This window comes from Polyodon spathula, chromosome 3 (genome assembly GCF_017654505.1).
Source record: "Polyodon spathula isolate WHYD16114869_AA chromosome 3, ASM1765450v1, whole genome shotgun sequence".
NCBI lineage: Eukaryota > Metazoa > Chordata > Actinopteri > Acipenseriformes > Polyodontidae > Polyodon > Polyodon spathula.
In genome coordinates, this window is record NC_054536.1 from 69,031,307 (window position 1) to 69,044,948 (window position 13,642).

General features: G+C 36.5%; 1 protein-coding gene across 1 annotated transcript; it reads right to left on the minus strand.

Annotated features, from left to right (window-relative positions):
- Window positions 1–623: 623 nt before the first annotated feature.
- On the minus strand, window positions 624–4,396 carry LOC121313353 (transcription factor SOX-4-like). The gene has a single exon (XM_041245773.1). The coding sequence runs from the start codon at window positions 3,767–3,769 to the stop codon at window positions 2,654–2,656; it is 1,116 nt and encodes a 371-aa protein (XP_041101707.1). The 5' UTR covers window positions 3,770–4,396; the 3' UTR covers window positions 624–2,653.
- Window positions 4,397–13,642: the final 9,246 nt, after the last annotated feature.

Genomic DNA, 13,642 nt, shown 5'->3' on the forward strand with positions numbered 1-13,642 from the left:
CTATTACCGTGATTAACATACCAGAATGATTAAACAAATAATCCATAAGATTGTTTATTTTATTTTTAAAATGACGCTAACACAATTAACTGCTCTTCTATAGATCTTGCTGAGCACAGCAATGCAGTTTTGTAGGCCTAAATTAATTAATAAATAAAATAAAAAGTGGCACAATCGCAAAACTACGATTTAACCGTTTACGACCGAGACAAAGAAAATGAAGACTTTTCTTGCACTACTTGTTCCCTCAAAAGATGAACTAAACTACGCGCGAAATATTTACTTCCGAGTGGTGTTCCCTTGTATAGTTCGTTTCCTATTTGCAAAAGAACCGTTTGCCAAATAGACCGAGACCACGTCTTTAGCTGGACTCGGTACGGTTTGTTTGAGGATTCGTTTCCCAAGCGGGCTTTTGTTGCGTGGACCAAACCCTAGTGTAAACGGACCCAGTGCGAAGCCCAGCCTAAAGGAGTTTGTGTAGAACACTACCATGACAAAGTGACGTCACATTTGTACATCCATCAAAACAGATGAGAGCGAGTACATCTCATTGACACACTCAGTACACTTTCTCCCACTTCCTCAACGTCCTCCACCCACACACAGTGCAATACAAGACAGAGTAAATATTTAGGGTTCAGTTCCAGCTGATTTTTTTTATTTCCTTCTTGAAAAAAAAAAAAAAAAAAAGTTCTTTATTTACAGAAGTATTTCAACAATCTGACAGGCAGTGGACTTGACACAATTAGCTGGCATGATTTTTATTTATTTATTCTTAACGTTGTGTTATGGCATGATCATGAGACAAAACAAAATAATATTCTACACAGCATATTGCACAGAATGAATTAAAAAGTTAAAATATATATTTATATTAAAAAAAAAAAAAAAAAAAAAATCAGTTGAACAAGCACTTTAAAACTTAAGGGTGTCTAAAGATAGATGTTCTAGTGCCCGTCTTGTTATATCGTAACATACATAAACACACAATCTTCTTTTGCTTAGGGTACAATACAGACTTAAATGTACAACGTTGTTATCACTTTTCTTTTTTCCTTTTTTTTTATTTTTAAAACACAACAGCCATAAACCTGAATCGAAAATACAAATGCTATTCACCATGCCATAAGATACTAAAACAATTATATTTAGCCAACAAGTAGAAAGGATTAAATATTCAAATACAAGAATGAGAAGCGCAGTACAGTGTCGCGAACTCAAATCGGCATTTTCATATATCCAGTGGTTAAAACAGCGCTTTTGCTCGAATAAAAGCGCCAAGAAATGGTAAGTTGAATAAAGCTAACGTATCTCATTTTCAACAGATACCCACGGTATTAAAACATCGAAACTGCAGTTGAAAATACTTTGTGTTTTACTAAAGGGAGAACTTAATTACAGTATCTTTAATAAGAGACTATGTCTTTAAGAAGCCTGCTGGAATGATGTGTAAACATGGGTAAAACGAGGTCGATTGTGATAAAACCACCTCCTTGTTCTTAAAAATGAGGAAATCCAAAACAGCGATAACACACCGATTGAAACCCCCCTATATATTTTATACAAAAATACACTGAGAAAATAATCAAACGTTTTCATCTCTTTTCTTTTAAAAAGTGTCAAAAAAGTCTACATTTAAATATAAAAAATTAAAAGTTAAACTCTAGCCCTTCAATGAAGGAGACAAACGGTGCAGGTACCAAACAAAAACAAAGAATATTAAAAAAAAAAAACAGAATCAAAAAGTCTGGCCAGTATAAATACATCCGCATATAAAATGGCATCGGATTACATTTACAAGGGGAAAATAACACGGGGATGAAACATCGGTAAGAAAAACAAACGTTCTCATCACTTAAATCTGAGAAACACATATTCTGAGTAAATTTGGTCCTGAATTGTACAGTAAATATAAAGTCCAGCACATATTTGAGTTGCGTTTGAATCCTAAAGAGTTAAGAAAGAAAAAAAGAGCTGGTGATTTTTGTAGGACTCAAACATAGCGCCATCTATCTGCTTTAAATAATCCTAACACTATAGTTAACTGCTCAACAGTCTCAGAAATCCCAGAAAAGATATCTAGATAGGATAACATGCTTTTTTTTTTTTTTTTTCTAACCCACCTGTGAAACATTCCAACACCATCACCAAACTGGTCTAAGGGAAAAAAAAAAAAAAAAAAAAAACTTTCTCGTCTAATCAGCATTTTTCTGTACCACTTTAGTCATGAAAATGTACTAAACGATATTAAAAGTTCTTTCTTAAATGTCCTCTAAGTAACATTGATGTAAAAAGCCGACATAAACCCGCCTTCTTGTACGTGCAAATCAATTACAGTTTTCCAGTTCAGACTGAGTGTTTATTTCAATAGGCTGTCAGTCTCTCCTAATCAGGTTGCACACATCTTCCTCTCTTCTCATGCCAAAGTCTGATTAGGGCTGTTTTTTCAGCATTCTGCAGCTGAACCCCTTTCAGTATTCAATTTCTTGAAATAAACTCGCAGCGAGTTTCGATTGCTTTCTTTCTTAATGCTGGGGTCGTCCCTGCAAGGTTCGGACTCACCTTGGTTTTGGTGGGGGGTGGGGGGGTGGGGGGTCACAATCCCTTTTTTATTTATCATCAGAGCAAAAAAAGTCAAGATTTATTTAGTCGCTCAGTACGTGAAAACCAAGTTGGAAATAGTCGACTCCAGCCAGTCCCCCGAAATCATTTCGCTCACCTCGGGTGTACAATAATCTGGGAACTCAAAATGAGATCCTGACCCAGACTCAAAGTTAAAATCCAGATCCCTGTCCAAAACCGAGGAGCCAAAACTACCCAGCGACATGCTGTCGAAACCGGGACTTGGGTTCAGGTCCAGCAAGTCGTCTTCAAACTCTTCATCAGAGGAAGAGGAGTGCGAGGAAGCGGAGGAATGGGACCCTGAAGGAGTTGGTGAGGATGCTCGCATATTGGTGTACCTGTGGTGGTCTGAGGGAGAAGTGGGGGAATGACTCTCTTCGTTGTTCCCCACAGCACCGTCTTCATAGAGGCTCAGCGGGTCACTGGATTCCGTGGAGCTGCTGAGGGTCGGGCTGGCCGGGACTGACACAGAAGAGGGGCTGATTCCGTGGTTATTGCCCCCAAAGATGTAAACCCTCTTCATTTTCTTTTCTGGGATGTGCTTGGCCGCAGACACTGATCTGGACTTGTAAAAGGAATGGTGATCTGTAGTAACTGCGTGAGAGACATGCTCAGGGAATGCAGACTTGCCCAGTATCTTGTGCTGTTTGTTAGATTTAGTGCCGCTGCTCTTTTTCAAAGAGGATTTAGTGTTAGCGCTATTGCAGCTTGTGCTGCCAATCTTCTCCCCTTTTTCCACCGGCTTGGAGCTGCTTGACTTCACCTTCTTTCTTGGCCGGTACTTGTAATCTGGGTAGTCTGCCATGTGCTTGAGTCGGAGCCGCTCCGCCTCCCGAATGAAGGGGATCTTGTCGTTGTCTTTAAGCAGTTTCCAGCGTTTGCCCAGTCTCTTGGAGATCTCAGCGTTATGCATGTCTGGCGACTGCTCCATGATCTTTCTCCTCTCAATCTGAGACCACACCATGAAGGCGTTCATGGGTCTCTTGATGTGGCCGCTGGGGGTTTTGCACCAAGCCGGGTCCAATTTATCCCCTGCAGATCCTGGAGTCGGAGAGGACGCCATGCCCAGATCCATTGCTCCCGAGTCGGTAGACTCCCCTGCAAGGACCGCTTCCGTGTTCTCGGCGTTGTTCGTTTGCTGTACCATAGTTGATCCTGTATTTGTTTTTTTATTATTATTGTTATTTTATATATATATACACACACACTTGTTCAGTAAACTATTGCTACAAGTGGCAGGGTCCAGGGTTTGTTCAGTTTGACAATAAAGCAATCTCGGCTAATAATTATTAAAAAGTCTCTGCGGTTCACTCTTTATTTTTGTTATGTCCTTCGTTTGCGTCATAAATTACGGGAGAAAAGCAACAGCTCTCCAGTCAGTTCTGTGGCTGTCCAGTTGTTTCTCGGAGAAGCGTATTCCCCCCCCAAAAAACAACAACAAAAAAAAACAAACAAAACAAACAAAAAAAAAAAAAAAAAACCCTGCAGTTCAGATTTCTGTCTGCTGAAGCCGAGGCTAGTTTCTAAAGCTTTTTGTCCCAGAATGGTTTACATAACGGGTTCAAACATAACTCAGACGAGCGCCAGTCTTCACTTCTGTTTACAAGACTGGATGTGAAGTTTATGCAATTGCAGAGTATCTACTGCTACACCGCTCTCTTTCCAAGTTTCTGAGGATATTGAACACTTTTTTGCATAGTCTTCCCTTTTAGTACCATGCGGGAAGAACAAGCGAGTTCAACTCTCTTATAGTCCGCCTTCTATCTGCAACTTGAAGCTGACTCCAATTCCGCCTCGCGCGGCTTTATCCTTTCCCACAGCTATTATGCCGACACGAGACAGCCAATCGGCTACTGTCTCCAGCCTTCCTTGTGCCAAACCACGCCTTGTCTCTTATCATTGGTTGGACGAGGAATCTAATAATAATCAGCGCGTGCAATGAGGAGCTTTAGTTCTGACCTCATTCCAGTGTACACTGCAAACTTAGTATTAAAGCAACACGGGTATCTGCTTGTTTTGTGATGCATGAAAATAAATTGTATTATGTTTTAAGCACTCTAGAATTGAAACTCGACTAACACCACCCGAAGATATGTTTTGCTTTGAGAGGGCGCGCTCGTTTAACAATGTATGTTTTGTTTCGCTTGTGTACCAACGCCGAGACCAACTCCTGTCAGCCAGGCATGTGCCTTCTAATTTGCACTTTAATAAATAAATATAAAAAAGAATACACACCACTACATAGACATTGGCTAATTAATTATTTTGCTATATATGTGTACTGTTATTATTATTATTATTATTATTATTATTATTATTATTATTATTATTATTATTACAATTTTATCAATTATACCGTAATCAATTGGTACGTGAGAGTGTTACAAAGCGTACAGATAGGTTCTACCAACGTTGTGGCATTGAGCAGCAAAAGATTTTCCTATACAGTGCTGCAGATCAGAGTGCTCGTGTGGTTGTTTATACTGGTAAGTAACAGCTTTTCTGACTCCAGAAAGGCTGCTTCGGTGGGCGGTGTCAAGTGAAGAGGAGGCGGTTGTAACCACAAGAAAGCACGCCCTACACGGCGCGCGCTGTGGAAGAGAGGAGCGAAAGCTTCAAATGCAAAATGAGACCAAAACAACATGCATCCGTTCACAGCGCACGCACGCTGTCCAGTGTTTCAGTGTTATCATGCTATGCTGAGATGTTATGGCAAGGAGAGACATACAAGTAAATAAACACATAAAAACAAAGATGTAAGTATTGGTCCGAAATCATTTGGAAAATATACACAGCGACAACTGTAACTTACAATTTAGTTTCATGCCTGTGCTTTGTTTTTCAGTACGGTCAGATAATCCCAGGTTATTGACCAAGACATAACATGTATCATATAAAAAACAATGCAAATAACAAAATGTATCACATAAAAATAGCTACAATCTACAGGACAGTTCTTGTCTGTAAATTATTAGAAGAGCATAACTGTGACGCTAGATGGCAGAGCAGAGCCTCAACAACAAAATAGACGAGAAGGAACAAGACCTACACACAGAGTATATGCTTGGGGGATGGGAATTACATAATGTTGGAGACTGAGGTATTACAGAAACATATATATATATATATATATATATATATATATATATATATATATATATATTATAATATATATATATAATATTTTATAAATTCTGGGAAATATGGGCTACTTCACATTACTGCAAAGGAAAACATTACTAAGTAATTTGGAGGATTGCTATCATAGAGAAAAGCAATACAGTTAGTTATGATTATAGACGACAGTAGTGGTCGGGTCATTGGATTCTTAAAAATAGCCAAATGCCGATATCTAATTGTCTCATGTCGCCCATGTACTTTTTTCATTTTTGAAATGTTTGCGTTTCAACAGTATTAGAAACGTAATATTTACAAATACATTAAAACAAATAAAACCACAGATTCAAACTACAGCATAACCAGTGTAATCGATATCTGTCATAACATTGCAATGGACGTGTGTGAATGAAGCAAAACAAACAAAAAAATGGGGTTCACAATGCACAAGTGCCTGGACTAGCGTTGAAATGAAGGCTACATTTTTCTCTGGACACGGTGTCATGTAGCCACATAACCATCCTAGGACTACAGGGGAAAGGGAACTTACTAAATCTGGAAAATTGTCAACCTCTAAATAAAAGAACTTGAAGATTAGAACGAACAACAACTAGAAGTTTTCTTTAACAATCAAAGCACCTGTTGGAGGTTTCAAGTGTTACCAGGTAGACCACGTGGGTCAGAGACAGCAGATGGCAAGTACCAAAATGTATGCGACCCATAAAAACTTTAAGCCGTGGAAGAAAAGTGACCTGTTAATAGACTCAACTGCACGTTTTAATTTCAAAGTCTGAAGGAAAAGTACTAGTATATCAGCTGTCATAATGTAGTCCATATACCATTCCTCTTAACGAAGTGTAAGGATTGCTGAACACCATATGTAATTATTCTTGAGCATTATCTATTATATATTATATAAATATAATTATCGATATATATATATATATATATATATATCTGCACTCACACACACACACCGGCATGAACGTATGCTTCACACACAGTGCAATCTGTGATAGTTTACCAGCGTTTGGTTAAGTCAAAGAAAGTGTTTTCGTGTTGGGTGGGGAGTTTTTCTTGGCTTGTGAACTTTGGCGTCTATGGTTTGTGTTGGCGTGAAGCAGCTGCCACGCGAGTGCCGGCTGACTAGAAGAGCGTGGCGCGTGCCAGCTCAAGACTGCAGCAGGTGCGGAGCGCGCCCGCTTGTGATAATGGAGAAGGAAGCAGCAACTCAGGTAAACACCACATACCAGATTCCGATTGAAGGCCATTGTAAAAAGCATTAGTTCAAGAGCCTCTTTATCTACAGATCTCCCAGAAAATAGCAAGGGAATATTTACCATATTAAAGAAAAAGTTGCCTATTAGCTTTATCTGGAGGGAAAAATGTATTCTAGAGAAATAAAATTGAGACAGAAGACAAAGTGGATGTGATTTTTTTTTTTTTTATAATGATGCCTTTATCTATATCTTAATTGACAACAATTACAAACATGTCCACATTCCTTTGTGTTTAATGTGTGCATTTTTATTTTCCTACAATGCCTTTTTTTCCCCTGCAAAAACTTAATTGAAGATGCCTATAGGTCTAAATCCTCCTGACATATTCGTTTTGTTAACATCTATAGAAACCTTTACAGTAAACAACTACCCAAAGTTATTATCAGTTTTGTACACTGGAGAAAAAAAAAAAAAACAGACTTGCACATATTTTCAAATGTTCTGCCAGCTGCAGTTTTTAGTCTGAATCAATTTAACAATGTTATTGATATAGCCTTTTGGGATTAGGTTATATTTTTGTACCATTAAAAAAATAACATTTTGACAAAACCATATCCTGGTGTTACCAATGGATAAAGGACACTATGAAAGTAAGGAGTATGTCATTCAGCAAGACATAAGCTCGTATTGGTATAAAACAACATGCATTTGCAAGTCAGGCAGGGGATTCTCTGCTTAGAAACATAACATAATGTAACTTTTAAGGCAAGCTTGTGATTAATACAATGAAAGGTCTAATTACAGTACTGATTGTTCAGTTGCTGTGCAGCACAACAATGTAAATCCTTAGGAAACAGACAATGTGCCCTGTGACATAATAGGAAAAAGACAATGTGCCCTGTGACATGATGGCATTAGAAGTTTGCAAGAAAGGCACTACATGTAAAACACCTTTCCTAATTATCACGTGAATAATGCTTCTAATTTGGTTGTCTGGATAACTATAAAAGAGAAAACTTTAGTAGCTGTCTATATGTTCATCTGATTAAAATAAGGCACACATTTTTCTATTACATCTTGTATTAAATAACTATATACATGTAATGCAATTATGTACTGTGCTTATTGGGACTGGACACACAAGGAAGCTACACAATCAATTGTAGACATAGAAAATGCATTGAAGAGAGACACTTAATGCATGTTATAATATTTATGACTTCAGATCATTGAAAAATTATCACTTTAAAGTGAATTTATATTTAACAACAAAAGGAAGAAACATTACCATTTACATTTATTTTACCATTTACATTTATTCATTTTTGAGCAGAATATATATATATATATATATATATATATATATATATATATATATATATATATATATATATATATATATATATATGGGCAGAACATGTCTTGTCAACTGAACCACCAATCGTGGTCGACGGAGCTGTCACAGTCCCAGGGACCCAAGCTAAGATTCTAAATTCGCCAATTACTACTGGACCTATATGAGCCACATACACATATACACACACACACACACACACACACACACACACACACACACACACACACACACACACACACACACACACACACACACTCTCATGCGTAAAGCTAATATCGGTGTACATATAGACCTTACACACACCATTGAATTTAATAGCATTGAATTATATAGCCTGTGTTATAATTATATATGGATATTACGTGCGTGTGTGTGTCTATATATATATATATATATATATATATATATATATATATATATATATATATATACACACACACACACCATGATCATACACATTAAATACTTTAGTATGCTAGATTGCTACTTTGTCAGAACATTTCAATACTGTGCAGCAGCTTGCTTAGAAACCTTTTAATCTTATGTTTTTATTTCTCAAAGTGATATTAAATTGGGTATAAATCAATTTTATGACTAATACCTAAGAGTAATATTGACCAGAGTGTAATAGTAACTAAAAGATATTATCACAAGCTTGTTTCCGTTGACTCTCAGTATAAAACATAAAAGGCCAAGACATTGCAATGAGGTGATTATAAGTGGAAGGTAACATTAACAGGATTGCTGTATTAGCCAGGTTTGACTTCATTTTCAAAAGCAATGCTAAAGTGGCTTAGACAGTAGGGTCTACATTACATTCCCAAATAAGGCTGATTAACTACAATTGCAGCGAGCAACCAAATGGCTATGGTATTGTTAGTCTGAAGACTTTAATTCACTTCAATAATAGATTATTACCTTTATACTGATACTGTGGAATTCACTGCCCAGACACGTTTGTGATGGAGAGACTATTCACGTTTTCATATTTACACTGCAGGCTTGTTTGTTCAAGAGGACCTATACTTAGCTATAATTTGTGCCCTGTTTGCACAGCTTCTTGGGGTGCTTGCAATATAAAAGGTTCCAGTTGCAATGGATTCTACCTTGATTTATTTGTTTAACCATGGGCTGCCTGTTGTGAATGTTTAATGGAGGTTGCCAAAATTTGCTAATCCAAATCATGCTGTAAATTCAGAGGTATAACACATGTAATTCCTCATTGACAATGCCAATGTGTTTCTCACTTGTTTTCTTGTATGGAAAGGTTTTGGTCTTACATTTCATTTAAATGCATCTAAGATTTTACTTTGAGGTGAACATTATCAAACATTAGTATGCAATAATATTGGTCTATTGTTTGTCAACTTGAATATGTTTCTAAGGTTTACCATAGGATGTATGATTGAGTGTTATGGATGAAAAATCCTGAAGTAGAAAAAGCATTTGTTTTAAATTGCTTCTAAGTCAACAGGGAAGTTCCCCTGAGGGATGAAAAGGAGTCATCTCAGTTCAATGTTCTAATCTAGAGGAGAAAGTACAAAGTAATTGATGAGGCATGAGGAAATGAAGCCTATTACATTACAAAAAATGAAGAACCTGGATACTCTTTAAATGATTATAAAATGTTAAGTTTAACACGTTATTATAACAGAAATGGAAAATGTGTGCTTTCTGTTTTCACTTATTTTTTATTATTTATATAGGCATTTTACAGTTTAAAACCCAGGTCTGAAAAAAGTGTCTCAATTTAAAGGTCAGACTTTTCCAAAAATTTATAATTGAATAGTATATGTATATCTAATAGATATATATATATATATATATCTATTATATATCATATATATATAATGTATATTATGTCTATGTATGTATAACAGATACATACATAGGTGTTCGTTATAAACGTAGTAGGTTAAAATAATTGTTAAAATATACACAGAAACAAAAATTGAATGTAAAACACACACTATGTAGAAGTTGAAATGTAACATAGTTTTATATTCTTAATTTTTTTTTCTTCAAAAAATGGTAGTTACAGTAATGGCAACAGAGAATGCTGTTAACTGTGCTTCTTTCCAGTCATTGATTCCAACATCCACCTAAAAAATCCCTGAGGAAGAGCCTTATTTTATGTACGTGTTCAGTATCAGATAAAGGCAGTCATGCAGAGAATTGTAATATGTGAAAGTCAAAAATGATATTGAAATAAAAAATAATAGCTTCATTTGAAAAACTGTCTGCAAATAACTGTTAAAAATGGTCTTAGAGTTAAATGTACATAAGATAAAATCTTTCTAATGCGTATGCCACAGATGACTGTTATCTCCTATTTTATGTTCACCCAACTCATTTCAATTAAATAGAATCTTTATTGTTTACTACTTGGAGACAGCACCTTTGCTCTGGTATTAAATCACTTGAAAATTACACTGTTCATATTTGGACAGGTGTGCAGGACATTACTAATCTTATACGAGAAGCAGCTGCGAAGCGTGTTCTTATCAATGATTTACCAGTTTCACCCATAGCTACGTTTTTGACAAAATTTCTACTACTTTTTTTATAGTTTAATGTTTCAAGTTATAAAAAAGCAGTGTCAAAGCTTCCCAGGGCTTGGTTGCATTATGTACAAATCATTCAGTGCAGTGACTATAAATGCACGTTGTCAGAGATTTTGAAAATTGACTTTCAAACAGCTCCGTTCCGGCTTAATGCTCTCTCACTATCAAAGATTCCAAACGCTGGTGAAATACTGCAGGAACATTTCATTGACTGATTGCAATTTTAAGACTGTTTTACTGATGCATACTATATATATATATATATATATATATATATATATATATATATATATATATATATATATATATATATGAGCTTGGTTTCTTTTAGATTTGTGTACTGTTTTTGATTTACATTCTTAAGGTGTAATAATTGTTCCAGTATATCAGTACACTATCCAAATATTACTATTACAGCATCTAAAATTATAAAACAAAACACATTTAGAAATACCAAAAGAAACGTAATAAATTCAACGAAAAACTAAAAGTAATTCTCAGAGTCTTCAAAAATTAAAACTAACACTCTCTCTCTCTCCCTCTTGCTCTCTCTCTCTCTCTCTCTCTCTCTCTCTCTCTCTCTCTCTCTCTCTCTCTCTCGCTTGCTCGCTACCTGTGGCTTTGGGCAATATAGCTTTCATATTACTGAATTACAAATGGTATATTGAAATTTCGTTCTGTTTGATATTTTATTTTAAAACACTTAAACTCAAAATCAATTATTGTAAGGTGATGTTGGTTTTATGTTGGGAAATATTTTTAAGAAAAATAAAAAAACTGAAATATCTTGCTTGCATAAGTATTCAACCCCCACACATTAATATTTGGTAGAGCCACCTTTCACTGGAATAACAGCTTTAAGTCTTTTGGGGTAAGTATGTACCAGCTTTGCACACAGTGTCAGAGTAATTTTGGCCCATTCTTCTTGGCAGATTTGCTCCAGGTTGTTCAGGTTGGTTGGACGATGCTTGTGGACCGCAATTTTCAAATAGTGCCACAGATTCTCAATGGGATTGAGATCAGGACTTTGACTGGGCCACTGTAGGACAGTCACCTTTTTGTTCTTGAGCCATTCCAATGTTGCTTTGGCCTTGTGCTTGGGATCATTGTCCTGCTGAAAGGTGAATTTCCTCCCAAGCTTCAGTTTTTTAGCGGACTGAAGCAGATTCTCATGCAGTATTTTCCTGAATTTTGCTCCATCCATTCTTACTTTAATTGTAACAAGATGTCCAGTCCCTGTTGATGAGAAGCATCAACACAGCATGATGCTGCCACCACCACACTTCGATGTAGGGATGGTGTGTCTTGAGGCATGGGCAGTGTTTTTGGTTTGCGCCACACATAGCGCTTTGGTCTCATCTGACCACAAAACCTTTTCCCACATCGCAGCTGGGTCACTCTCGTGCTTTCTGTCAAATTCCACACGTGCTTTCAGATGGTACTTTTTGAGTAGTGGCTTCTTTGTTGCAACCCTCCCATACAGGCCAGTGTTATGCAGAGCTCTTGATATGGTTGACTGGTGCACCATTACTTCACTCCTAGCCACTGAACTCTGTAGCTCCTTCAAAGTGATTGTTGGCCGCTCTGTGGCTTCTCTCACAAGTCTCTCTCTTGTTTGAGCGCTGAGTTTTTTCTTGGCAGTGCCTGGGTGGTGTGATGCAGCTTCCACTTCCTGATTATTGATCCAACTGTGCTCACTGGGATATCTAAACACTTGGATATTATTTTGTACCCTTTCCTTAATCTATGCATTTGTATTACTTTATCTCTAACTTCTGTAGAATGCTCTTTGGTCTTCATTTTCCTTCAGATTCACAGCCTTACCAATGATCCTTCAACAGTGGGGTTTTTATCCAGAAAATGTGACAGCAACTTTAATGGTTCACAGGTGGAGGCCAATGGTAAGGTAATTGTGTCCTTGTTTGGGCAATTTCTTTCATTGCTGCAAACTGGGTGCTTCCACAGCACAGGGGTTGAATACTTATGCAAGCAAGATATTTCAGTTTTTAATTTTTTTAAAAAATATTTCCCAACATAAAACAAATGTCACCTTACAATAATTGATTCTGACTTTCAGTGTTTAAAAATAAAATATTAAACAGAACGAAATTTCAATGTACCATTTGTAATTCAGTAATATGAGAGAATTGGTCAGGGGTCTGAATACTTTTGCAAGCCACTGTATATATAATCAGGAGCAACTGACATTACCTTTAAGAAAACAATTGGCCTAGTGATTGCCTTTGCAGTGATTTTGATGAACAAAAGAAGCTATTCTTTATTGCCAATTTTGGCATATGTGACAGCATGCTTTCATTATAGTCATAAACATGAATATAGGTTTTATACTTTAGCCTTTGCAATATAATGCTTATTTAAGATTTATATGGAAACTGTTGCTTCATTAATGTTAATTATGTTGTGAAAAATAAAGATTTGTATTATTTATAATGATCAGATGCTGTTATCCAAAGCAACTTACCAACTGCTACTACAGAGTCACTTACGTTGGTTTTACATCTCAACTGAAAGACAGAGCATAAGGAGGTTAAGTGATTTGCTCAGGGTCAAACACAGCCAGTCAGTGGCTAAGCTAGGATTGAACCTGGAATCTCCTGATAACAAGTGCATTGCTTTAACCACTGGACCACCAAGCCACCTGTTATGTTAAACATAAAAAATGCATAGGCCTGTATCTCATACATCATTTTTGGAAGTACTGAATTAGTCGGATGTGTCACCTCTGTCTGCGCCATCATGGA